This window comes from Tympanuchus pallidicinctus, unplaced genomic scaffold (genome assembly GCF_026119805.1).
Source record: "Tympanuchus pallidicinctus isolate F22 unplaced genomic scaffold, pur_lepc_1.0 scaffold1, whole genome shotgun sequence".
NCBI lineage: Eukaryota > Metazoa > Chordata > Aves > Galliformes > Phasianidae > Tympanuchus > Tympanuchus pallidicinctus.
This window is the reverse complement of record NW_026294618.1, coordinates 105,880,834-105,908,077: the sequence shown is the minus strand read 5'-3', so window position 1 is coordinate 105,908,077 and position 27,244 is coordinate 105,880,834. Positions and strand designations below refer to the sequence as shown.

Here is a 27,244-nt window from a genome sequence, read left to right as displayed (position 1 = left end):
CTTCCGAGCGGGGCGGAGCCGCAGCCGCGTCCGCATCCACATCCGGGGCGGCCGCGAAGCGGGGCGGGGTCTGCGCTGCGCTTGCGGACGGAGCGGCGTTGGATGTCCGCGCCGGCCCTGAGGTGAGTGCTGCGTGTGTCACGGCGCGTCGGCGGCGGGAGGTGAGCGGCCCTCCGCACTGCCGCTGGTGAGGCCGCACCTCCGGTGCTGCGCTCAGCGCTGGGCCCTCACTGCAGGAAAGACACCGAGGGCTGCAGCGTGTCCAGAGAAGGGCAGCAGGGCTGTGAGGGGTCTGCAGCACAAGTGTGATGGGGAGCGGCTGAGGAACCGGGGCTGTTCGGTCTGGAGAAGAGGAGGCTCGGGGCAGACCTATGGATCTGCAACCACCTGAAAGGAGGCTGTGTGAGGCGGGGTCGGCCTCTGCTGGCAGGGAATGGCCATAGGACGAGAGGGGATGGCCTCACGTTGTGCAGGGGAGGTTCGGGTTGGCTGCTAGGAACAATTCCTTCTCCAGAAGTGATTCTGCACTGACACAGCTGCCCAGGGAGCGCTGGGGTCACCTGGAGGAGTCCCAGAGCCGTGGGATGTGGCACTGAGGGACGTGGCTATTGGGCACAGTGGGCTGGGGTTGCACTGAACGATCTCAGTGGTCTTTTCCACTTTCATGATTCTATGATTCTCAGCATCTCCGCTTCTGCTGCAGCTCCTCTCATCCAGGTCCCAGAAGGGAGCATCCTGGTGTGTTGTGACAGACCAGTCAGCGTTGCTGTACACATAGAATAAGCCTGGAAACTGGAAGGCAGACACTTTGTACGGGGTTATAATTAAGCGTGGAATGGCCGCAATTCATATATTTCTTTTATAAGAATTTCTTCTTCATTGTTTTGGTGTGGGCAAAGACCCACTGCCATTTATTTACACCTCACTGTTACTCAACTAGAATCATAGAATCATTGAAATCGGAAGGAACTTTTTAAGACCATCTAGTCCAACTCCCCTGCACTGAACAGGGACAGCCACAGCTCCATCACTGCTCAGAGCCTCATCCAGCCTAATCTTGAGTGTCTCCAAGGATGGAGCACTCACCACCACTCTGGGCAACCTGTGCGAGTGCCCTATTGTCAAAAACTTCCTTATATTCAGTCTAAATCTCCCCTCTTTTATAAACCATTTCCCCTTGTCCTATCATGCAAATCCCTCTAAAGACTCTGTCCCCTTCCTTCTTACAGCCCCTTCAGATACTGAAGGTCGCTCTCAGGTCTCCCACAGCCTTCCCTTCTCCATGCTGCACAGCCCAGCTCTCTCAGCCTGTCCTCACAGGGAGGTGTTCTATCCTTGGAACCCAACGGTTACCTGATAGTTCCACCCAAATATCTGCTACTGCAGAAATCTACTGAAGCGTTGATCCTTATACTAGAAGGCTTAAAGCTTCAGGTACAGCACAACGAATCTTCTGCACAGGGCAGTATGCACTTTTTGTTAGTGTGCACTTTTTGTTAGTGTGCACTTTTTGTTAGTGCCATAACTGCTGGTTGCCCTGCATTGTTCCCATCAGTAAAATGAGCCATGGGAGCACCGGTGTAACTGCTGGCTGGGTTGTGTCACAGAATCCTTGTTTTTGTCCCCCAAGTAGCTCCAACAAGGCTTCTATTTCACAGGATAGGCTTGGGAGATCAAAGAAATAACCCTATTTAATGCTCAGGCAAATATGAGGCAAGTGCTTGCTTTTATCTCCAGTTAAGACTCAAGTGTTGAAAAACGGTTGAGCCAAAATGGGAGATGCTGGAGGAAGGAGAAATGTGGGGCACTGTACCATCTGCCTTGCAGCTGGGGAAGGGACATAATGGGGGGATGATGGGAATGTTTTGGTAGCATACAGTAATTGTTAATAAATTCTTAAATGTTTAATGAGAGGATGGACCTGACAGGCGGCTCACGTAGGTGTGAGGAGTGTAAAGACAAGGAAGGGGGTGATGCAAAAAGGAAGCTCTGGCTGCTGTGTGGGTTGGTTTGTGGTGGTTTGTTCCAGGCCATTCTTATCGTACTTGCCGACAGCATGATGGATGGATGTAGGTCTGTGTGTACACTGGTAAAGTGAGCTGAGTTAACCCAAACTATTCAAAGAAATGGTTTGTATGCCCTTGGTTAACTTTTGCCCTGATAAGAAGAGCAATTTCTAGATGGAAATAATGTAGGTGAGATGGCTAAGTCTGTACTAAACAGCGGTCACAGGTCTAGCAAATACCTTTGAACTGTGCTATTGTATTCTATTTAAGCACATATTGAAGTGTAATTTTTTTTCCTGTTAACCATGTGCTAAAGTTTGGCTGGGAATTAATTAATCCAGTTAAAATGCATGTACAATGTAAGCACAGTGCCAGGAGGGAAGGCATAGGCTGTAAAAGACCAGAAGGATGCGGGCGAGACAGGTGAGATAAAGGAGAGGAAGAAGTGAAGGAAAGTTACCTGAAGAAAAAGACAGAGGAGCAAGGAAATAATTGTAGTATAAGAATACTGAAGGAATGAAGCTGGAATAGTAAGAGCTGCTGTAGCTGGCAATTGAAATGAGGGTATGGGTGAAGTCAAGCTTCTGCAGAAGACTGCTAGAGAAGCCTAAATACTTGAGGAACAGTCTCTCTCTGACCTTACACAAATCATATCCTTGCACAGCAGAAATTCAGGATACAGTGCCATGCTGGTGGTTTGCTGTGCTGCTGCCTGCTTGTGTGGACAGCCAGCATCCCCCTGCACACCAGCAGCCTGGCATTCAGCTGAAACGTCTGGACTGTCAGAAACAGTTTAGAGATGGCTTATTGCATGGGCGGTTGTATATTGAGCCCTAACAGACATCTCGTATCCTTTTGCCACTAATTTAGATTTGATTCTATCAAGGAGGGAAGAAAAGTAAGCGTGTGGCATACAGAAAGCATGTATTAATTTCGTGGTGGGTAACAGATCTGAAAGCATACCAGGATTCTGCTGGTGACTGAAGCTGTCGGCAGGGTGGCTTGGATGTGCTTCCAATGCTTTAATTAATTGCTCATGTTGGCATCATTTATTACTGCATAGTGGTAGCTAGCTCGTGCACATCATTTTTCATCATAATATCTAACAGCATTTTGTAACCAGATGCTATTAAGATACACAGTGGTGTCCATCCCATTACTGGATACCTCTTAAATATAACATTACTGGAAATTTCTATCTCCAACACCATTAATAAAGGTGATGCATTTTATTGTATTGAAGTTGTATGCACAAACTGGAATGTATCATTACAGATATTATTGCAAATTTTATGAATCTGGAAAGCAAATGAACCAACAACGTCCTGAATATAATTAAAGATACAAAGTGCAGAGCCATACATAAGCACAATGCCCCAACACAGTACTTAAAGATAGTTTCAAAGAGAGAATCATCACCGTTGTTTTTAGGTCCTTAGCGAGCGTGTTGCATCCCTTGCCCTGTTTTGAGGAACACAGATAAGCTTTGGAGGAAAGAATTACAAAATGCATCAAGTGGACATGCCATTCCACGTGTTTTAACTTTACTACAGCTTGTCTGTATCCGAGGCAAGCACAAGAAAAGAAGGGGGTTTTGTTTTGCTGAAGGAGGAACGCTTACGTATTGGTGAAATAAATCATACCTAACATTTCTAGTAGCAGCTGAGTATCCCCTAACACTTCAGACTTGTTCTTTAAGTCAGAGGGAATAAATGCATGTGTTCATCGGTGCTGATGTGGGTGTTGGCTGTCACTGTCAGTCTTTGGTGTGCAAAGCCACTCAGACCTTGGTATCATTACGTTGTCAGGCATCTGAATGACTGCCATTATGGACAGACACCTGGATGTCCTGAGCACCCTTCTGTCCTGCCCTACAGGTGCATTAGTCAGGGTTGCTTTTCCACTCAGTTGTATCAATCCTAAGCCAGCACAGTGCAGTGGAGAATCAAGACCCCCAGAGCAGTTTGCAAGTAACTCAAGGAAGAATGGGGCCTCGCTAGGTAGGATTCTAACACTGATATGATCAGAAGGTTTGCTTCTGCAGGTTAGAAGTTAGTTTCGTCCATCAAGTGAGACCCTGCTGTGTCCTTTTAAAATGGCAGCATTCAACCATTAAACAGCAGATTCTAAAAAGCAATCTGCTTTTTTCCCCAATGAGTGTATGCGTGAGAGATGCCAGAAGCATGCTGAATTTGTAACCTGGTACTTAAAACATACAGCTTTCTCGGCCACATATCTCGCATGGTCTAGTTATCTGGAATTTGGGTTTGAAATGTAATATCCTACAGTCTGCTTGTCCAGGTGCCTTTTCCAAATGCTATTTTTGACTTTTGTAGGTGGCCAAGAGAAATAACAGCAGCTTGTTGTTCTTATAACCTAAGCATTTTTGAGAAATTACTAACATAAAACAGGACAATGCAAAGAAAGGAAATGCACAACTTGTATGGTAGAAACAGATGTTTTTTACAAGTACCGATGCAAAATAAATAGACTTCTCAACTACTGCTAAACATACACATTCCCTGTATGACAAGACCTGATGCTACGTGCTATTTTGTTAACACACAAAAATACGTTTTGATAAAACTCACAAAAGTAAGATTTTGAGAAGCGAGACAAGTCGTCGTGGGGACGGAAGCTCCATTTACCTCTGTTTTGCATAAAGTAAGGCTACTGGCCTCAGCTGGGGGCTTTCCAACCTTGGCTGACTGGCAGCCCATACAACGCCTGTCTGTTGGCTGAAAAGGGGGTTCCTTTCTTAATGGCCCTTTGTTTCAAATCCCTGAAACGCTGCTTGAAAATTGCTGACTTAAACTGTATCCTCAGAGACTGGTGAATTTTTAAGACGTGCAATTGCACCAGCATCTAAAGGCAGTTATCAGAGCTGAGTTTCTGAACGTTCTGGCACTGTGGCTCAAGTCATACTCTTAGCTGGTTTCAATAATTTAGACCTACTCTTGATATTAACCTTGAAAAACAAAAATAAGGCACTGATACAGTATGGCTTGTTGATGTCAGAGTACCCCGTGCTGCGCTTCTCAGGGGCACGACATAATGAGCCAAGGGCAAAGACTATTTTCCTACCACTTTATCCTCTGTGCCTAAGGACAAGCTAGGATCTATGGGATGAGGTCACTGATGCAGTGGAATAGCTTAATTTCCGTGAAGCTGAACACTGGTGGAAGTGTTCTACCACACATTCACTCTGCGATTTACAACAAGTACTTCACATCTCTCTCTTCTGCTGCGCTGAGCTCCACGCCGGTGGTCTTGAATTGGGAAGAACCATCACTTCAATGCCTCGGGAGTTGTAAGTGAACGCAGATTTTGGTCGGAAAAAATATTGTGAAGGTTTTTTTTTAAACCTGAAGTAACAGAGAGGCTTAAGTGGTTCCCTGGTGATTTTTGTAAAGAAAGATGTAATCCTTGGCTAAAATACCAATATACCAAATTCAAACCTAAAACGCTTCCCCTGCTGCCCTTTCTATAGATTCCCAAAAGAATGTTTTTTAAAACAGTACGTTTTAATGACTAACTACTCTTTTGAATGCAATATTCAATAAATAAGATAGCATAGTACAGAGCAATACGCCTCCAAGTCATATACCCACTGTGCAACGAAACCATTCCTCTGAAGATGAAGCAATACCGCCGAAAGAAGTTCTTCTATAGGCAGTTTAGGTTTTGCTCTTTTTCCAGGAGTTCCTTTACTAGTTTCTCTAAGGAGAAGAGATGCTCGTCTACATCTTCTGGCACGAGGTTTCTCATGGAATTAGCGAGTTCAAACAGGTATTCCGTGTTCCTGCCGCTGGGGCCGACGGCGCCAATGATCTGCTCAGCAATCTCCTGCAGAGGCGCAGGGCCGAGGTAGTTGGGGTTATCGCGAGTGCCGATGTAGAGCAGCACATCAAAGGGTCTGACTGACGAGTCCTTGGGGTAGAAAACCACCGCCGTCGTCCTGTAGCCTCCCTTCTCTCTGAAGTCCAGGTACGCCTTGACTTCGCATTCTTGTCCAGCTGGCAGTCTGTAAGCAACGCCCCACACGCAGCCCTGTGGGAGGACACAAAAAGAAAACCCAAGCAGGGTTTAAAAGCGTACTCGGAAATGAGCACATTTCTGTTTTACTTTGACAAAACGCTTCAAATGTTTTTCTTCTATTTTCAGTCTTTTTATAGCTATTTCTCACACTGTTCTTGGAGTCAAGAGGGCTGTTCTTCCTGATGCTGAGGCTTTTCTTAAACAATTTCTTGTTGCAACTAAATCTGAAATAACAGACAGCCTTCATGAGCTTCTGAACGCTGTCTAGTAGAGAGCTGACAGAAAGGAAATCAAGTATCTTCCCGACCTCACAGAAATAGTGCAGTGAAAATCAGAACTGTGAACAGGGCCAAATTCCAAGCATTTTGATCAAGTCCTGTCTGTGTTTCACTTTTAAGGGTAGGCTGTCCCTTCTGTCACAGGCCTGGCAGTATGAGAGCAGTAATGCTGCCACGCTGACACTGAGCCCAAGAAAAAAAAGCTGAGCTGAACCTTGAGTTTGCACAATGAGGTGTAGCATAGCTAGTTCCACAGCAAACACTGCTGGGACAAATTTCATCACCACCTCTGTAAGTCTCTATATTTCTTCTTCTTTGTGAGTAAAATCTCTGAGAACATTAACTGTGGTGAGTTATATTCCTGGAAAGTTTTAGATGGGTAAATGAGTGAGATCTGAGTTTGCTGTCTGTTTCAGTTTTGTCTGCTTGATGCAGCACAGGAAAATGTTTGTGGTTTGTTATCCATTACATTCATGTGTGCATACAAGCATCACTACTTCATTCATTTTGCTCTCAGTGGAGGCAAATCCTATTTCAGACAATGGGAAATTAAAAGCCAGAAATCTGACAAGGAGTACAGTGTTCCTTTTCATCTTGGTTTCCTTTTAACTGGCACAGAGATTTGAATGGAGCACATTGAAATAACTGTGAGCTAGATGTTTCCAGACAGCACAGTGCAACTGCTGCAGGCCACACAGCTGGCGTGGAGCTGGGGGCTGGCACTGCCAATGAAAGCACCACTGCCACCAACGTTTGAGTGTGTGTGCAGTGGAATAATGACTGTAGTCTGTGAAGGGAGACTCAGGAGTGAGATGGCCATGTGAAACTGTAAGCATGAGTAGCTACGAGTGAAGTACAGGCCATTCATATCACTTGATGTTTGTGTGAGCTGTGCCAGATTCTGGAGAAAAGGGGAAAAAAACCCATCCAAACAAAACTGGTTTGCTAAGGGGAAAAAAGTTTCTATGACAACGAGTAAGTTTGCTTAACAATAGAAATGGAGTGACAACAAACATAACCATTCTTTGTTTATATAGGAGTCTGTAACATAATGGTACCCAGCAGTGCTGTAATGTGAAAAAAACCCTTACTAGAAAGGTACAGAAAATCACAATGAGGGACAGTGCACTGCATTTTGCTGGTTTTGCTAACTGCAGAAACAAAGTTTACAATTACTGCTAAACTTACCTCTATCTCTGAGCTGATTTTACAGTACTAGGTAAAAACTAAACACACAGTTGTAGCATTCCTTAAACATTTTATCCATGTAGCAAAAATTAAAGCAAGTGAATCTTTTTAATCACTGTGACGTAAGCTTAATTTGTTTCAGTTTTTATCTTGGGAGGCTGAGATGATGGCTCTCACACACCATCTGATGTCTGATACCAGTGCATCTTCAGCACCATGCATACACTGAAAGCAAACAAACCTGCACTGCACAGCAGGAGAGCTGAAGTGACTGCTTAGGAAAATACTTTACAGTACACCTTTAGTAATAGAACAAAACTATTTTCAGTTGCTCAGTTCAGACTGATGGATTTATTTGCAGTAATGAAGAGTTGTTGGTGTAACTCTCAAGTCATTTTGAGAAAACGCTTCATTTCAGTAAAGATAACTCAATTATTGGCTTGTAGAGAAGCAAAAATTAATAGAGACTTACTACACGGGCTGGGAACACAATAGGACAGTCTCTATACTATAGAGACAGAACAGGAGTACTGTACCTCAGGGTCTTCAACCAGAGTCACAACTCTTCCAGGCTAAAATTAAATGAAAATCCTTGTTAGTTCAGTCAGCAGCTTTTACTGTAAATGACTGGTGGCAGTAATTCATTAGTGCAGGATTATCTGCAGTATCCCATCCTGTGTCATGCTGCTCCTCACCAGGAGCACGCCGTGTTTTCTCTGGAGCAGCGAGGAGGTGAACCTTCACTACAGGAGGTTTTTACCAGGCACAGCAAATGATGTCACGTGGAAATCTAGCCTGGCTAAACGAAGCGAGATGCTACCACTGCTGCCTTGGATTGCACTAACAATCTTAGAAAATGTTAACTGTGCACTATGGCAACTCCTGAGTTTAAAAGCACCCTGCAAATCAGATGTTTTTGGAAAGTTACAGCTAGCTGAGTTTTTATGTGTAACCTGTGGAATTGCAGAATATCCCAAGCTGGAAGGGACCCACAAGGATCACAGAGACCAACTCCTCAGTAAAGTTTAAAATAACAACTTAAAGCGTAAAACCCTACGAGGAACTACATCAGTAGTGTAGAATTGCTGTTTTTAGCATCAGATTAGTGTCTGGTTACGTAAGGGAAAGCAGATACTGGTTCATTCAGTTGTAGTCTAGCATAGAAGTTTGTTTCCTTGGGCGTTAGGCAGAGGATCAGAACTCGGTGTGTGTGGGTGCAGGCCTTTCATTGAGTCACAGCTAACTTTGGCCCTTGGGCACTCTATCATTTCAGTCTTTTTACAACTCCTCTATCATAACTTCATTGACGTGTCTGCACTTAGTTCTCTTTGCTCAGTCTGTACTCTGTCTCTTTCACACAGTAACAATGCTGGTATTCTCCTACACCGAGTCCTCAGAAGAACAGAAATTCTTTTCCTAAGAAGGAAAATACAAAATTTAGTTTTTGCAGAGCCATCTTCCATCAACTGTAGGCACTATTTATTCAGCATTAGCTGTTTCAGCATCTTAATGGCTGTTTATTTTGGGGGAAAAGTTGGCACAGCTACCTGTTCACCCAGGCCATTTGAGAACAGTCTCAATCAATAAATCACCTGGGGCTGTTTTGCTGTCATTCAGCTTTAACCTCAAGAGAAGCTAGTTAACACGCTGCACTAATAATAGTGCTAAAGGGTTCACCTTGAGTTAGGCTAAATATACCACTGTCTGTCTGTACAGTATATCTGAACAGATCTCATCTGGGCAATAACAGCAAAGTCCTGCCAGGCTGTCTCTCACAGATGGAAACTTGCAATGATCAAATATTTTGCTAAGTATTTTAGGCTTAACGAGCTGCTTACTCGTTACATTGACTGGTTTGTGGGGAACTACGTAAACCAAACAGCATTGTGGAACCACAAGTATTACCTCTGCAAGCTAAGTAAAGAAAATAACACAGCTGGAAATGACGAGCTATACAATATAAATGAAAACGATTTCTGCTCTACTATGAACTTGAATGATCTCCTAAGTCAGGGGTCTGGGAGGGACTTCTGTCAGTTCTGCACAGCTTGCAGTTCCTCAGGTCTAGCCGATGTGTCCTATGAAATTAAAAAGGCAAACAGAAGTAAGGTCTTCCACTGCTACACGAGATTATTTTGAATGCTACATGAAAGTGCTCAGATCCTGAAGATACCGAATGTTTACTGTTAGAAGAATGGATTCATTTTGGCATGTGAGGACCAAAATAGGATGGGATAAAAAGGAAACATTACCTTAGAAAAGGTTTTAGTTTGATTACCTTTTTTCTCCACTTCATGGTTAACAAGTAAAAGCCCTTCATCTTAAAATGAATTCATCTTAAGCTGAATCACTCATTTTTTATAAACTTGGTAACCCCACATCAGAGAGAACACATAGGAGTCCCTTGGGGTTAACAGTGGGCAGCAGGCAGTTGGAGCTGCATCAATCATGTCATCACATTTCCTTAGGGTTTTGTTTTCCCAAGCCCATCCAAAGGTTAGGTACAGAGTCTCCAACACTGACACTGCCTGACTGTGGGCACTGGGCAGCTACAGCAGGTGGGCAGGAGCTGGGAGAAGGGGCCTGTAAAGAAAAGCCATCCAACCGCCCTTCTGGCTGCTGCTGCAAGCTCTTAGTTTGGTCAAACTGTGCTGTAGTAACAGTGGTTTCATGCTTCAGCCCTTGAATGTGTTTGCACTTCAGTGCTGTTCCTGTGGCTTGCAGAAGAATGAAGAACACAGGGCAGTGGGCAGAACCAAACTGGCAGTCCTAACTTGGCGCTGCACTGAGACACAGCTCCTTGTTCTTGTACAGAGCAGGCCTAGATGCAAATGCAGACACACTGTGCACGTCTGGGGCTCTTCAGAGAGCTGCCAAAAGTTAAAACTGTTCAAATTAATGCATCTGGGTGAGATTATGCCCTGAATTTTAATTTTGTTGAGGAGCTCTTAATAAGTGAGCCTTGCAACCTATCTTAGAGAACTGCATTGCTAAGAATTCAGCATTTTTAAGGTAGCCTGAGGAACAGCAGGTTAGTCTGGTGTTGTTGGAAGAGATTCTCTCAAACACATGGAGGCTAAAAATACAGTCTGTGAGAGTGGAAACTTGGTTATTTTGCAGAAAGAGCTGGATTATTATGGTAGCCCAAGCTATCTGCTTAGTTACTGGAAGAAGAAAATGTTGATGTTTTTAATGTATTTCCTCCTTTGCAGTTGAATAGAGAAAGTGACTATCATGCTTCAAGAAGGATTTGGAAACAGTGGGAAGTCAATGGATGACCAAACCATTGCTAAGTAAGAAAGCCAGCCTTACTAGAAGAGGTTTAGGAAGGTCGGAAATGTACTTTTAGGAGGGAAAGTACCAAGATATGCTTTGGTTATGTTCTATTAAATAGATGTTTATTGATCCCCTAGGTTTTAGTCTGAGGAGTTTAGTGTGAATTGTGTAGAACTGTGTTTTTGTTGCCATTTTTTCTGAAGTTTGGACTAGGACATTTGAATTTGCCATTTATGAAGTGCTTACTGTTATTCAGGTCTTTCTGAGCCAACCACAAGATGATGAAAACATCACTTTGTGCTATAAGAAGATGGTTAACTGGTTATCAGCCGAGCAGTTCAGTGTATGAGTACAGGGCCAACTGAGTTCTGCACTAAAAGCTTGCAGCCATTGTATGTCAAAGTGCTCTGTATGTTGTTGCTGTGCTGACCATGGAATGTTGGAGCAACCTGTGATTTCAGGAGGGCATTTTTAACTTGCTGGCTAGTATTTCACTGCTCTTCTTTAAAATGCTTTAGTACTGAAGGACCAATTTCTCTAATAGCTCACCCACAAGAGACATTGCTCCTGATGTTAGAGGTTTTAATGGCTTATAGCAGAGATCATCAGGCCTTGGTAATTGTGGTGCATTTCCTCAGCACACAGTGAGGGAGCCCTTTGCGTTGGAATTAGCAGCAACTCATGGACTGAGTAATTCCAGAAGGCATTAACGTGTTGGTGCTGAGGAAGTGTGTTCTGTTAACGCTAAGCATTTCCATCAACAAAACCAAAATGCATTAATCAATAAGCATAAATAATAACAGACTATTCCTAAATAGAAACAGAGCAGTGCATGAGCCCATGTAGGGCTTTTGTTTTAAGGCTGTTTGTGGCTGCGGATGATGGTTCTGGGCATGACCTGCACTGGGGGCACAAATGCAAACAGTGGAGCTAACTGGAACAAGGATGCACTGGCTGGTAGTGAGTTGGCACAGCCATTCTGCAAGACTTCCAGAATCCACACAGACACAATCTGGCTATTGCCCTGAATTTCAGTTAGCCCAACAGAAGGTAATGCAGTACAGAAAGAGAGGAACACTGGCCTGTGAGGGATTTATGACTTTCTGAAGTCCAAAGAAAGGGACTTTCTCTATTGATTTTTTTAAATCTTGTTTTTAAGCCCAGCATCCTAATTACTGAAGGCTTGCAGATGATGCTCTTAGGCCTCACCTGAACAACTCTGCAATACTTTTGGTTTGGTTTCTTTGATCTGGTGAGATGCAAGAGAGGAACAGAATTTTTGCAATGCACATGAGCAGAGTTTGGAAAAGGATGGCCGGTGGCTCCTGCTAAGAAGGCACTCAGCTGTACAGCCAGCATTACAGCACGTGCCGTGTCCTCCCAGCTCAGAGAGCAGCAGGGAAACACTCAGTGTGCTTGTACCTAAAAGTACTGCAGAAGTCACCTTCTGCCAGAGGTAGGAATCAGTTAGGACTATTTGAAATTCCTTCCGAGCTACGTGTAGCAAAGAATCCTTCTGCTTTTGCTAGGGGTGCCCTCACTAACTCCAGCCCGGCTTCAGAGCAGTGTCAGCAGGGCGCAGGTTTGGGGAAAAGCCGTTCCACCCGACTTAAAGCAGCACCGAGTGCCAGTGAGTTGTTAGCAAGTACCAAGTATCGGATCCTACACATTTATGACGTGATCGTATTTCTGATGACTCAACCGTGAGCAGCATCTGCAGCTGTAAATAACGCAGTCCTGCCACATCAAAGGCATTCATCTAACCTGCTGGGCGCTTCTGTCACCTATTGTCCCTTTAGTGCCTGCTGAGCTCTTTAGCCCTGTATGGGGAGGGCCGCAGCAACGCGATGTTATTCCCGTTCCAGTGTCTTAACCACACCAAGCAGTACCAGAACGAAGGAGAGAATTAAAACTCCGAGCATTCCAAAGCGCATCTCGCCGCAGCGAACGACACCGGAGGTATTCGTCCTCGGTGCCTCACAGCGGCAGGATGGAGCATCAGGTGCCCTGCCAAGCTACCAGCAGACAAGTCCCGGGTGCAGAGCGCAGCCGGTGCCCTCAGGGCCGCCCCAGAGCGGCGTTTCGGCCGTCACTTGGCGGGACGCGGCTCTATGGGCAGACCCGCCCCGACAGAGCGCCGAGCGGGCGCGGAAGGCAGGCGGCCCGCCGGCACGGGCTGCGGATCGGCGGCCGCCGCCACGTTACTGTGCGGCGCGGCGAGGAGCTGCCCCGGGCACATCCGGCCCTTCTGAGCGCGGCTGCGGAGCTGACACAACCCGGCCGACCCCTCACCTTGCCCGGCACGCCGCGGTGGTCGGTGCTGCCCTGCCAGAACCGCCGGCTGTAGCCGCGGATGCGCCCCACCATCTTCTCCTGGTAGGGGAAGTCCACCTTCCAGATGAGGGAGCCGTAGCCGAACACCCACATGGCCGCAACCCGCCGCGCTGCCCCGACTGCGGGCGGGACGGGGCGGGGCGGGCATGCGCACTGCGGGCGGGGCGGGGCGGCTCCTCCGTGCCTCCTCCTCCCGCACCGCCCGGCTGCGGGGCGGTACCGCAGCGCGCGGGGACGGCGAGGGGTGCCGTGCCGTGGGAGGTGAGTATCCCTGCTGTGCCTGTGTGCGACTTGCTGTGCCCCAGGCTGTGCCCATTGCTCCTTGTCCTGTCCTGCACAGCGCTGCAAAGATCTGCCCCCACCCGCTGGACAGTTGGTCTCACCAGAGCAGAGCAGAGGGGAAGGATCACCTCCTCGCCCTGCTGGCCTCGCTCTGTCATGCACCCCATTGGCCTTCCTGGCATCAAGGCACGCTGCTGGCTCACGGCCAGGCTGTCAGTCACAAGGAGCCTGGACAGTTGGTGCTTCTGGCCCTGTACTGTAGTAATTTCAGTGTGTTTTGTACTAACAAGCTTTTTTTCTCCTTTATTTCTTCTCCCACCTTCCCACTGCAGGGCTTATTAGTAAAGGATGGATTTCACAGAGGCGTATTCCGACCGGTGTTCTGCTGTGGGACTTGCAGCAAGAGAAGGGAATGCTAAAGTGCTGCAGAAGCTGATCGGGCAGGGATACAGCCTTGATGTCCCCGACAACAGGGGCTGGATGCCAATCCATGAGGCAGCAGCTCACAATTCCAGCAAATGTCTGAGACTGCTAATGAATGCAGGTGAGGAGAAATGGTGTGAAATCGTTCAACTTGCAGCTCAACTCCCCAGTGATGTAAAATATAAATTAAATACGTTTATCATGTTCCTTTGTAAGTTTGTTTCATAGATATTGACAAGATGTGGTAAAGAAAAAAATGGCAGTGTTACTGTCTGTGAATGACAGCTGGTTTTACTTTATCTTCTCAGTCCAAAGCAAGTACCTGTACATGGCCAGCGATAACTGATAGGCTGCAGGCCTTGCGTTTCAGTACCTCGAATATTTTAAGTTAAGAACTGTGCTTTTAACTTATTGCTAAATACTTCTTTTTCGTTGTTCTCATCTGTAGCTCCATCTGATGACTACATACATTCAAAGACGTTTGAAGGGATGAGCGCACTGCACCTTTCTGCACGCTGTGGATCCTTGGAGTGTGTTGGGGTTCTTCTGGAAGCTGGAGTTGATCCTGACCAAGTTACCACCGAATCAAACACCGCCCTCTTCCTAGGTGATGCTTTTCTGAAGTCTCAGAGTGACTGCTATGTGGGAGAAGCTGTGCTATCCTCCAGAGTTAATGCTCTGCTTGTCATATTCCATGCTTTTGTAGCCTAAATAGTCTTGGGGCTCAGAGGTGGAGTAGATCCAGACACCACTGATTTAAAGAAAGTTCTGCTACAGATTGTGCCTTAAAGCAATATTGAAAAACTAAATAGTAGGATTCATTAATTAATTAATGTAAATTAAAAATACGCCTTGTGAATGAGTTTCATATCGATGGTGTTAAAAATTTTAAACTTTTTTAAAGAAAGCTTAAGTTTTGGGCAATCTGTTGGAATGTAGGCAATGGGCTTCTTAAGTTGAGGCTGCTGTAGAGGCTGTCACGTAGTTAGGTGCCTACTGCAGAGTTGCCTCTGCTTCACTGGAGAGAAACCTGCTTTTGTAGTCAGTCTCAGCACAATGGCAGTGGGTTTCTAATGTGTCCAACTAGAAATTTTGTGACTCGATTTCCATTTCCCATCTCTGTTCCCGCATTGTAAATGTAAAAGTGAAGTAAGCAAATATAAACGGGTATAAAATAATCAGGAAAGTTGTGTCAGGAACTTAGTGATGAGACCGCCTGAGTTTTTCAGTGAGTTCTTTAATAAGAGGTTGTTGAATTTTTTGTTTTACTGTTTGATTTGAAGCTGTTGAAAATGGGCATGCAGATGTTGTAAGGTTTCTGATCCAAAATGGAGCAAGCGTTGAAGGATCTCATTCCTGGTCTGGGTGGAATTCTTTGCACCAAGCTGCATTTCAGGTAACCTGTAAGCACATCATAGCATTGGCATGTAACTGGTGTATTCTGTGCAGTAATTCATAGCTCTGGTCTTTTGATCAGGTGGTGTTTTCCTAACCTACCTTAACAGCCAGAAATACTAAAGGGCTTGCAGTGGACTCATGACATGTTGATGTTGGGAAGCATTAATTGAAGTATTATTAATACTGCATGCACTCCCTGGCTCACTTACTGTATGTGGGAAGTGAATGTGTTGTAATATTTCCTGACAAAGTTCTGTTGAGTATCTCCTCATCGGTGAGATACAAGAGTTGTTTCCAGGATAGAAATATATTACTTTAATGTTTCCAATAAATTAATTTCCATTTGCAAGTGAGCAAATGTGAAAAAAATAAATTCAGATTTTTTCCAAAACTTTTTCTGACATATCTTCAGAATAGCGAGTAGATTGCATTTTTCTTATTTCTGTTTAGAGTGGGGGGGGAACACAGATGATGTCATTTCCCCATCAGTTTTTCTTTGTTACTAACAAAAATATTTATTTCAGCAACATATTGAGATAATGAAAATACTCCTGGAGAAAAGAGCAGACATCGAGTGTAAGGATGACTTTGGAATTACACCACTCTTTGTTGCTGCTCAGTATGGAAGGCTGGAGAGCTTAAGAACACTTATATCCCATGGTAACAGCAGTCTTTTGTTGGGCTTTGTTGTTCTTAAGCTTACATCAGATGCCTGTCATCAGATACGATTTTAATTCTACTTTTGCACTTCATAAATTCACATTTAATTATTTAAATGCGATATCAGTTGCAGATAGATGCAACATCCTCTTGATTAAAAGTTGTTTCAGTAACTTGGTGTAGTTTTCATCAAGTGATAGTAGGAAATAGTACAACTATGGAGTGATGAAGGATCACTAGTCTTCAGAAGACCTTCACTAGCACTGTGTTAGTAGCTGATGGCACATTGTTTAGGCTAATGAAGAGTCCTCTCTCTAGTGATAAAGTGACAGCAGGGGTTTCATCCACACAGTCTGCAACTGTCACGTATCTAAGTGCATGTATCCTCACAGCCAGAATTAACTGCCTAGCTATTAAAGCTGAGGGTGCCTTGACCTAATCAGAGGAAGCATGCTAACAGAGCTACCAACACGAGGGGAGAACAACTTAAAAATTAACTGCAATCAAACAATTGTCTTGGCCATTGCCTTTCCTCCAGCACTTTTGTTATCATTTGGGGAAGTTAATGCTAATGCACGGACTGTTTAAAAAGTCAGCAGCAAGCTAGTGAACGTTTCCTTACTGCTGTGGAAAAGACTTGTGTTGTAAAGTCACTCCCTGAAAACCAATTACTTGTTAATTCGTTGTTTATTTTACACCAAGTAACCTGAAGTCTTTCTGTCAGGTGCAGACATCAACTGCCAGGCCAAAGACAGAGCCACTCCACTGCTGATTGCTGCGCAGGAGGGCCATGCCAAGTGTGTGGAGCTGCTGCTATCAGAAGGGGCAGATCCAAATCTCTACTGCAATGAGGATAACTGGCAGTTGCCTATTCATGCAGCAGCTGAGATGGGCCATAAAAAGTAGGTGGTTAAAGTTCATTCAGAGAAAGCGTTCTGGTAATAAATGCCTTGACAACAAAGATGATGTTCAGCTCTACAAGAAAGGAAAATGAGTTTTCAAGCTGATTTGTAGCTTTGGAATTTCAAATTCCTTTCATATTTTAAACATGTTAGCAGTCCCAGTAAAGTGAAGATCTGTTTTGAACAGCAAAGAACCAGCATTTAATCTGGGTCAGTCTGTAACTGGATGTGTTTAGAAGGTTTCACACTGTGCTGAATCAGATACTAATTCCCTTAGTAGCCATATTACTTTTTAAATGTAAATAACAATTGCATATCATTTATGCATCTCTTGTACAGCTCTTAATTAGGATTACCATTGCAACTGTGAAGTAGCAGAAAAAAATGTATGCAAATAACAAATGAAGTCACTTTACCATCCAGAGTATTAAGAAGTTGGTGGCTAACAGACACTGAGAAAAGCATCTGTCAGGGATCCCTGTGCTTTGCATGTGTATGACTTAAATCTGTTAATGATGACACTAACTGCTGGATCATTAGCAGATGCTCAGTCTTAACCACTGATAACAGGTGTTCTTCAGCTGAGCTGTCATGGAGTGTTGTCAAACTGGTGCCTTTTCTCAAACTGATGAGAAGGGGAGGCTGGTAGATGTCGAGTTGATTTTTCTTCATTTTCTCAGGAACAGAGGATGGGTTGGCAAAATTGTCAATGCTAGAAATATCTTTAAATCAAATGCTGCCTTCATAGCTTTTGCAGAGGAACTGGCAATCTCTGAGCAGGAAGTAAATTCTCATGACAAAGGGTTTTTCAGTGATCCTCATTGGCTAGGAAGGATTTGGGCTGCAGGCATGAAGGAAGAAATTGAATGATTTTTCTGCTTCAGTATCTCTATGATTACTGTAGAACAAAAGTAAATATTAATTTTATTTGCAACTCAGATGGCTTTCAGGCTTCATAGGAGTCTGGCTTCTGCCAGAGCTACTCTGCTTCTGTAAAAAGGATTGTTGGATAATAGGAAATATCTCTCATTCAAATTAAAGCGCACTGCCAGCCTTCCTCAAATAAGAGGGCACGATTTGTTAGAGGCTCTGAGGTCTGCATGTGGCAGGGCAGTTCCTTCAGCCCATTGTCAGCATGCTGAAGCACACTGCTGTTGGTCTGTGTCTGTAATCGTGGTTCTTCTTTAAAGCAAACTAAAGAGTAATGAAGAAACAGGTGGGGTTTTCTTCTGGAGTTGGAACGATGATTTAAAAAAATAAGTGTAAGTATGAAGCTTCATCATTGTGTAAGATCACACAAATAAATATTGTTTTAAAATCCTTGCAGTATATTAGAGTTGCTGATACCAATTACCAATCGGATTTGTGACAAAGAAAAAAACAAAGTGAGCCCCGTGTATTCAGCAATATATGGTGGAAATAAAGAATGCTTGGAAATGTTACTTAAAGAAGGCTACAGTCCAGATGCTCAAGAGTGCCCAACCTTCAGCTGCAGATCACCTATGTGTATGATTTTCCAAAGAAAGTAAGTACACATCTTATGTTCTGGAATTATTCATAACTCCACTGGACTATAACTATTTCATTAAATGTGCAAGGTTTTCCTGGTCTTTCTCCTCAGCTCTTGAGCTGGCAGAGTTGAACTGTGAGTAGCAGGCAGATGTGTGGGGTGGTTGCTGAAGGCTCCATGGAGGGGCCTGGCTCTCTGACTCCTGTACAACATAACTGCAGTCTGGCTCTTGTGCTTTCAGAAGGCCTTATCGACAGGTCTCTGTCTTCTGGGAACACAACTTCAATGCAGGGGACTCTTAATCAACTAGATTCTTTTCAGTGAGCATGAGTTATTGGAAAGTAGTCTTTTACTTTTCTGTATGCTTGTCTTGTACTTAGAGTCAGTGTACATATGGTGTCATGTGAGGTGTTTTTCAAGCCCCTGTTGCTGAGTTTTTCCTTTAGTAATGAAGCTTCTTCATTTTTCCATGGGAAATTACTCTGTGGGGTAGTGAGCTGTTAACTCAGAGGTGTAGATGTAGCAGTCCCTGAGCTCACTTTGTCCTCCTCCCGTAAAGCAATTGGAGGATTGAGTACTGATGCAGCTCAAAGCAAGATGGAGAATCAGATGTTTGTTACTTCTTGGCAGTGCTGAGCTTTGTATAGACCTGTAATGCTTTGCATTTCAATTGAGTCTCCATTAAATATACCTCATAAAGACTTAAATCTTCTTAAAACTGAGATTCTAATAGAATGATTCATGTGTATGGATCAAAACCTGTTGCTTACACTACCATTTAAACTCATGAGTTTGGGGTAGTTGTGAGTTTTGTTCAACCCCTATTCAAGACATTAAAATGCACTTTATCCAGCTGATCTTAAAACAAAATCTTGCTTAGATTTGTGATTCATTATTTATTTTTTTCTGTTCTTGTTGATTGTCTTCCATGTGTGACTGCTCTCAAATCCTTTATTTTTAAAGGATAGTAACCAATTTAAGCAATACCTTACTTCATCACCTACAAACTTTCTTAGCCAAATATTAAGATTAGAGGATGAGCCCCGATTGCTGTCACTAATTGAGGCTTGAACACAGGCATGCAGAGCCAACTTGAGAAACTGCTTTTTAGGAGAAAGTCTACTTTGATTTAAAATGGTGGTCTAAAGGTAATGTACTTTTTTTTCCTGGATAAAGCTGTTAGAAGAATTACCTGGCTGGGATAATCCTTGCTGAATACATATGAATATTTGTGCCTACTATAACTGATAATGATAACATTTATTTTAATAGAAGTTTGTTTTGTTTTGTTTTTTAATTAAAAAGCAAACAAAATTGCAACACATTTTAAAATGTTGGCAATATTTCAGTGGGTGGCAGAGCTTCCCACAAACACAGCTGCATGTAAACCCTTAAACACTGCAAATGTTGGGCTGCTCCTCGAGTTCAGCAGCGCAGTCCTTTGCTCTTGTCACATACTTCCTTCACATCCTACACACATGACGTTTCCAAGGGGGGTGAGCAGAGTGCTTGTTGTTCCTAACAAGCACACAGCTTGTTGTGGTTGAGTGGTGTGGCAGTAGCTCTGTGCTACAGGTGCCCATAAAAACGATGACTTTGGGTGCATCTGTTTATCACCAAGGCTTGCTGTGAAGAGTTGAGAACTGGAAGAAACCATGCGTTGTTCGTCTTTCAGGACGAAGGGGACAAATGTGTGAAGCGTAAGGATTAGAGACACAGGAACCAGATTTGCTCTAAATGCTTTCTAGAAACAATTGCAGTCAGCATGGAGAGATGGACTTTTCTTTGGGGGAGGGGAGGTGGAGGGGCTTATGGTAAAGCAGCCTGCTTTCTCGGCGGCAAGAAGTGAACTAACAGATGCCTCCTGTGAAAAACTAATGGAATATCCTCTTCTTCGTGTGCTGTTGATAGGTTTTTTAATTTAGTTGATATTCTTCTGAACCACGGGACCACCCTGCGTGGGATGAATTTGGGATATTGCCTGTACCATGACAAGTTTACTTTGTTTCGACGCTTGTTGAAGATTGGCTGTCCGCTGCCTTCTCCCCAAGAGCTACCAGAGTTTCTGAGCTGTGCAATTAAAGCCCTTGATATGCACAAGGAATGGCTGCCTTATCTGCTCTTGGCTGGCTTTAATCCAGTGAATTTACTGTACAGATTCTGGTAAGCAGATGATGTTGCCTTGTTTTCTTAGTGTATGCTCATCTGTAAAGCTGTTGCTGATGCTGTTTAACACATGCGTTCAGAGGGCAGCACAAGAGCCGTGCCTCGCTCAGGAATGGTGAGGGTAATGGAAACTCTGAAATAAAAGATTAATGCCTAGTGGCTGGATTGAGCAGAACAGGTTTCTTTTAGGAAGAAGGTTAGATTGAGGACTGCTGCTCTGAAGAATGGCATCCATTCTCAATTGTTACACTCAGCGTTTCTTAAAATCCCCCCAAATTTTGTTGCAAGTTGAGTTAGTATGTGTAATACAGTAACTGTAGGGAGAACTTCAAATACTGAGAAAGAGATTGGGAGAGATGGGAAATCAGTGTAAGGTGACGCTGCCCCAGGGGTGGGAGAGGAGGAAATGGATAGTTAGAGGTTGGTTTAAACAAAACACTGTGGTAAAATCCACAAGTAAGTAAGTGCTTGGTAATGCTTTATATCAGGCACTGCAGAATTAGGCATGTGTTTAAAATTAGGAAGTTTTTCTATGTTGTTTTTCTCCTGTCCATGATACTTGGATATCATATTGTGTTGAATAGTAGAGGAGCATATGTAAAGCATGGCATGTCTGCTTCTGTCCGTTGTATTGCTACTTTTTGCAGGCATTTTTGTGTGTTCAGAATACTCAGATTTCCATTCAGATGAAGACTGAGGGTTTTATACACCTAGCCAAGAAGATGTGCTGTGAAATTACACAGCTGTTCGTCATGTGTAATGCTAAAGCAGCTGTTTTACTTGCTGTTACTTCAACCTCTGTCAGCCATTGCTAGAAGTTTAGAGTGTAAATTGTACTGATTTCTGAGTGCTCATAAACATCTCTGGTAGGAGAGTTTCAAACTGCAAACTTAGTTGATGTGTTTTTAAGTGGTTAAATACAGGTACTCTGACTTCTGTTTCCTCACATGTGACAGTAACGCCTTTTATGTCCTTGTGCCTTGACACCTTACTCAAATTTAGGTACAAATTAAGTAAGAAATCAGTGCAGAGAAGAGCACTGCCTGTTACAAAATCAGCTTATGTTTGAGAGGAGGTATTTTTCCCTTGCAGTGTGACTGACTTAAAAAAAGGTAATGGAAGAAGATAAAATCATGCTGGTAAAGGGTCATGCTGTCAAAATTACTTTGAATTTCTCCTTACGTTTTAAGCACGGAAACAGGAAAATGTAAATGAAGAATCTGTTAGAGAATAAGAAAACTTTCTGTGTGTTGTTTCTATTAACATACTTACACTACTGTGTAAGATGATATTTCACAGTCGTTTCTGTTACTCAGGATTCACTCTGTGAGTGAGGATACCCTCAATTTCATTCTGGAGTTTACGAACTGGAAGAGGCTTCCTCCAGCAGTAGAGGAGGACCTTGTACACTACAAAGAGAAGTTCAGTTGGACTCCCAAGAGCCATTTTGGTAAGCAAAACAATGAGGAAGAAAGGTTTCTGTGTACAGCAGTCTCCAGGATGTAAGTGGGAAACAGCTCTTTGTGTGAAGGAGGTCACACAAAGAAAGTCAATAAAAACTGCCTGTCCAGAAGCTGGGCAGCAGAAACAAGTTACCTTAAGCAAACAAGCAAGCCACGTTTGTATGGATGTTACTCATTATGCTGTTCAGTTCACGTATTTCAGGTAGGTGCTCTCAATCTAGGTTATCTTTTCCACTTCATATTGATGTGCACGCTATGAAATACAGGCAGTGACTGTGAGTTGTAACCACATCCCTCAAATGATGTGGTTACCCTCTTGGAAGACTGAAGGGAAGGTGATCAGCGTTACTTGGTTACATTTTCTAGACAGTATCCCACTGAGTTTGTTTTTTAATTTAATCTGTGTTTCCCATGATGTGTCTGCCCTGTTCTGCAGGCATTTGAGAGTAATTAAAATACATACTCTCTAAATCATCATATTAAATAACTGTAAAGCTAGGAGTTTCTTATTACTGCTATAACTGTAAAGCTAGGAGTTTCTTATTACTGCTATAACTGAAATGTGGTCAGCCAGACAGAATCACTAGCAGACTGTCCAGGAACACCAGTGCTCGCTGCATTCACCCAGCAGAACAGCAGCTCCAGCATACAGGGTTGCACTGAGACGTGCATTCAGTGTGCATGGAGAAGCTGTGCTCCAGTGTCCTTGTTCAGTGCCCCATCTTAAAGCTTGTTCTTCTTTAAAAGGGGCTGAGAATGTCCGAATTACATTAGTGTTACTAAATAAGATTTTCCTTCAGATTGTTGAATACATTTGCAACGTAAGTATTTATGTGCTTATATCTAATATGAAATACACTTAAGATATTTACTGTATTATTTATTAATGTATTTATACCTATTGTTATTATGAACAGTAATAGTAACCAAACCCACACAGAGAAAAAAGGGGGAAAAGTTTTAAAGCTTTTGCTTTTCCATTCTTTGAGGCAAGATCAGTCAGGGCAGGCAAGCCAGCTGTGGTGCTGGAGCTTTCCCCTGTGTGAAGAGAGTGTGAAGTTCTTGAACTGAGATGAGTTAGTCCTGAGAGTGAACACAAGAAATTAACAATGAAGCATTCATGAAAGATGGAGATAATTCAGTGAAGGGTAGGAATGGTGACCTACAGACATGTCAGCTTCACCTCTGTGCTGGGGAGGATCCTCCTGGAAACTATGCTAAGACACGGAGCAAGAAGGAGGGGATATGAGACAGCCTGCGTGGCTTCACCAAGGGTAGGTTCTGCCTGACCAACCCGCAGGCCTTCTTGGTGCATAACTGCATCAGTAAACAAGAAAGAGCCACTGATACCATCTGTCAGGACTTCAGTGAGGCCTTTGGTGTGGTGCCCCATAACATCCTTCTCTCTGAATTGGAAAGATAAGGATTTAATGAGCAGGCTGTTCAGTGGATGAGGAACTGGTTGTGAGATCACACCCAAAGAGAGGTGCCCAATGGCTCAGTGACCAGATGGAGGTCAGTGATGAGAGGCGGCCCTCAGGGTCAGTAGTGCTCTTTAATATCGTCATCAGTGATGTCAGTAATGGGATAAGTGCACCCTCAGCAGTTTGCAGATGACACCAAGCTGTGTGGTGTAATGGATGCAGCCTGGGAATGGGGAATGGGATGCCATCAGAGGGACCTGGACAGGCTGAGCAGTGGGCCCAGGTGAACCTCTTCAGGTTCAAAAAGCTGAGTGCAAGGTCTGCCCCTGGGTTGCAGCAACTCCCACTATCAGTACAAGCTGGGGATGTAAGGATGGAGCACAGCCCTGCCAAAAAGGACCTGGGGTACTGATGGATGGCAGCTGGACATGCGCCAGCACTGCGCCCTCACAGCCCGGAGAACCAACCACATCCTGGGCTGCATCCAAAGCAGCGTGGCCAGCAGGGAGAGGGAGGGGATCTGCTCCTCTGCTCTGTGCTGTGAGACCTCACCTGGAGCACTGCGACCAGATGGGGAGTGCTCAGTACAGGAGAGACATGGAGCTGCTGGAGAGTGTGCAGAGCAGAGCTGCAAAAATGAGCCCAGGGATGGAACACCTCCCTGTGAGGACAGGCTGAGAGCTGGGCTGTGCAGCCTGGAGAAGGGGAGGCTCTGGGAGACCTGAGAGTGGCCTTTCCATAACTGAAGGGGCTGTAAGAAGGAAGGGGACAGACTTTTCAGCAGGAACCATTGTGTTAGGGCAAGGGGAAATGGTTGCTAACCATCTCTCCCCAAAGAGGGGAGATTTAGGCTGGATATTAGAAGTTTTTTGCAGTAAGGGCGGTGAGGTACTGACACAGGCTGCACAGAGAGATGGTGGCGCCCCTTCTGTCTGCAGACACTCAAGGTCAGGCTAGGCAGGGCTCTGAGCACATGATGGAGCTGTGTCTACAGCTGCAGGGAGTTGGACTAGGTGACCTTTAAGGGTCCCTTCCAACTCCAACAGCTGTGATGGTTTTGTGCTGAAAGATTCAAGAAGTGATGTTCAGACCTCCAGGTCTTCAGGCTTACAAAATACAGCGTCCTGTAAAGTTCTTAATTTCAGTTTAGAAGGATAAGTCTAGCAGGTGCAGAAATGATTGCAGTTAATATTGTAGCCAAAATTCTGACTCCAGCAGCAAAGCGTCCCTCACAGGCAAGAATTCTATCTCAGTATCTGGTAGACTGGAGTTTCACACTGGGAGCATCTGTCTAAAGCAGGTTCCTGTAGACGAGTGGTGTATGATGATGTTCCCTGTTTGCCTTCTGTCATTTTTCAGCCGACATTCCTTCCCTGTCTCACCTTTGCCGCCTTGAGATCCGCTCCATCCTGGGGAGTGAACGTCTGCGGTCTGACCGGTTTATCCGGGCTTTGCCCCTGCCAGTCTGCCTGCAGGACGACCTGCTGTACCTCAACCTGCTGCGTGCCAGCACTGCGCCGGAAGCAGAGGAGAACCTGAGGCACGGTGAGGAGGGACCTCCCTCTGCTGCTGCCTCCAGCTCTGACCGTACAGAGAAGGGGGACGCCGGTAATTCCCCTGCTAGGTGATGGCACTGCCAGCGACTGAACTCGGTGGCCGCAGACATTGTAAAGGCAATAAGCAGACAACAGGGACCTGCTGTAAGTCGCTTTGTAGTCATAAGTCTTTTCACGTTGTAGTTTTATACTTTGTTGAGAAGTTTGTTGAAAGTTCAAGGATGTGCTCATCAAAAAGTCTGTTGTAGCCTTCGAAGTCTGCAAATGTTTTCTGGTTTTGAAAGGAATTTATAACTCTTACGGAGTAAAATTACCTTGTTCAGTGAACAGAGGCTGTACATAGAAGCTGAAGTCTATTTGTTCAGGCACTGCTAATAGACACTGCACTCCGAGTATGGCACATAGCAAACGAAATATCTGGAAGTCGAGGACCACAGTGTAGTATTGTTAAGAATTTCTTTTGGTGAGGAGTGATCTAATTAAACCAGATAGCAAACTAATGAGAAAGAAAATTGGTTTTCTTCCTTCTGTCTGCATTCAGCACTTGAAGTGCTTGCTGTTCTTTTGCCATCATTTTCAGTCATCTTTCAGAGCATCCGTCTATTCCACATCCTTTGGAATCCTCCTGCCTGTGTTAACAAGTTGCTGCTCTTGTCACTATTTTTCTAATTAGTGAAAAGCAGATCACAGCCTATAAAGATGAACAAGGTTTCTGCCTTACTCAGTGGCTTACACCAGTGTCTTTATAACTGTTTGTAACTTTGATTCCGAGTAGTAATTTCTTAAGAATACTCCCCACACCTCAAACACGTGTACAGTGAGCACTGAACTCTGTGTGAGCTGCATCTAAAACGTTGAGAAATGTCTGGAGTTTTCTGCTGAAATTTACTGTACGACATGGGTCAAAGTTTGTGTTCTTTAGTAACAAAATTGATCACGGAATAAAGGTAATCCATATCTCTGAATGGGATTCCTTGCATAAAATCTGATCAGCTTGTGATATTTTTTAAACAATACTTCTGTATCTACGGCTACATCAAGCTGTATGTTTTCATTAGCAGTTACAACGCATTTTTGCAGTCATTATCAGTGAATTTTCTTTCTGTTAGCAGCCCCATATAAGGAAAAAAAATGACATTGAAGACTTCTTACCATTTTCATGCTGGTTTCCTTTTATGCTCCATCTGCACCTAACTGGGAAAGGGGCAGCTCTGCCACATCAACAGCCCTTCCCTGGTTGGGTGAAAATGGCTGTGGGGAGGTCAGGAGAGCCCCTGCTCCTCTGTGGAGGAAATTCCCACTTGGAACGTGGGGAAAAGGACTCTCCCTTTGGAGAAAGTTCCCCCTTTTAAGAAAATTCCTACGTGAGTTGCTGGGAACTTGCTGTCTTTTTTCAGAGAGCTCCTATTGGGGATTGTCAGGAAATTCCTTCCTCACATGTGAGGAAATTTCCACTACAAATGCCAGAAAAAAATTCCCTCATTTTAAAGGAAATTTCCCCAAGAAATATTAGAATTTCCTCCCTTGCTGTGGTACTAATTACCACTTGGGTTACCAGGTAATTACCACCCCACCTTTGACAGAAATTTCCATGTGGAAGGCCAAGACCTCCTCCCTCCCATGACACCAGATGAAATTCCCACTTTGATTAATGTTTGTTTTCCCCACACTTGGAGGAAGGTGCCCTGTGGGATAGCAGGAACTTCCTTCTGCTTTGGAGAAAACTGCTATTGTGAGTGCAAAGAAGGGGGAAAGTTCCTCCTTGGAATGCAAGGAAACCCCTCCAATTGCACTCCCTTGCCCTCCCACCCCTTGCAGCCCCCATCTGTGTGCATCCCCACTCAATGGGTTCCCAGCAGTGTACAAATGCACCCTGGTGTGGGCAGCAGCTCCTGGCCTCACTGCATGCTCCCTGTCCCATTATCAAGGTACGTTCCTTTCATCTCTTGCCCTAGGTGCCCTCTACACCCAGCAGCTTGTAAATAACTCATTGCCCATGTCGTAAGCTACCTGTCTGTGACCTTTGAGCCTGGTGGGGCTGGGTGACATTTCACAGGGGAGAGGCAGCCCGAGGAACAGGAGCAGCTACAGTGCTGTGCCAGCATGGGCAGAGCAGCATTGCAAGAATGGCTTGAATAATGAGATTGCCCAAGCTGTTTACTTTCCCTGTACTTGATTTGCAAACCTGTAGCCTGTGGGGCTGGGATGGATTTTGCCAAGGGCTCTGCAAGGCAGAGGAGCTGGGGCAGGACTCCAGGGGCCGGGGCAGGATGGGGTAGAGACGAGGCATGCTGCTGCAGGGGAGGACAGCAGGAGATGCTGCCAGGGGAGATTGCCCTT

At 44.5% G+C, this 27,244-nt stretch overlaps 2 protein-coding genes across 4 annotated transcripts; one reads left to right on the top strand and one right to left on the bottom strand.

The window, feature by feature from the left end:
• The first annotated feature begins 25 nt into the window (after positions 1-25).
• Positions 26-25,869, top strand: ASB3 (ankyrin repeat and SOCS box containing 3). Of its 2 annotated transcripts, none has more exons than XM_052679986.1 (10): positions 26-122; positions 13,735-13,946; positions 14,274-14,432; positions 15,109-15,221; positions 15,748-15,883; positions 16,608-16,785; positions 18,113-18,310; positions 20,207-20,458; positions 21,778-21,911; positions 24,708-25,869. In XM_052679986.1, the coding sequence occupies exons 2-10, from the start codon at positions 13,751-13,753 to the stop codon at positions 24,974-24,976; spliced, it is 1,635 nt and encodes a 544-aa protein (XP_052535946.1). In that variant the 5' UTR covers positions 26-122; positions 13,735-13,750; the 3' UTR covers positions 24,977-25,869. The 2 variants fall into 2 exon arrangements, with proteins under 2 accessions (XP_052535946.1, XP_052535956.1); XM_052679996.1 differs by lacking the exon at positions 26-122 and adding an exon at positions 13,272-13,381.
• Positions 3,221-13,247, bottom strand: CHAC2 (ChaC glutathione specific gamma-glutamylcyclotransferase 2). 2 transcript variants are annotated; one of them, XM_052680060.1, is made up of 3 exons: positions 13,079-13,247; positions 8,047-8,082; positions 3,221-6,056 (listed from the first exon to the last, which is right to left on the bottom strand). In XM_052680060.1, the coding sequence occupies exons 1-3, from the start codon at positions 13,211-13,213 to the stop codon at positions 5,673-5,675; spliced, it is 555 nt and encodes a 184-aa protein (XP_052536020.1). In that variant the 5' UTR covers positions 13,214-13,247; the 3' UTR covers positions 3,221-5,672. The 2 variants fall into 2 exon arrangements, with proteins under 2 accessions (XP_052536020.1, XP_052536028.1); XM_052680068.1 differs by lacking the exon at positions 8,047-8,082.
• Positions 25,870-27,244: the final 1,375 nt, after the last annotated feature.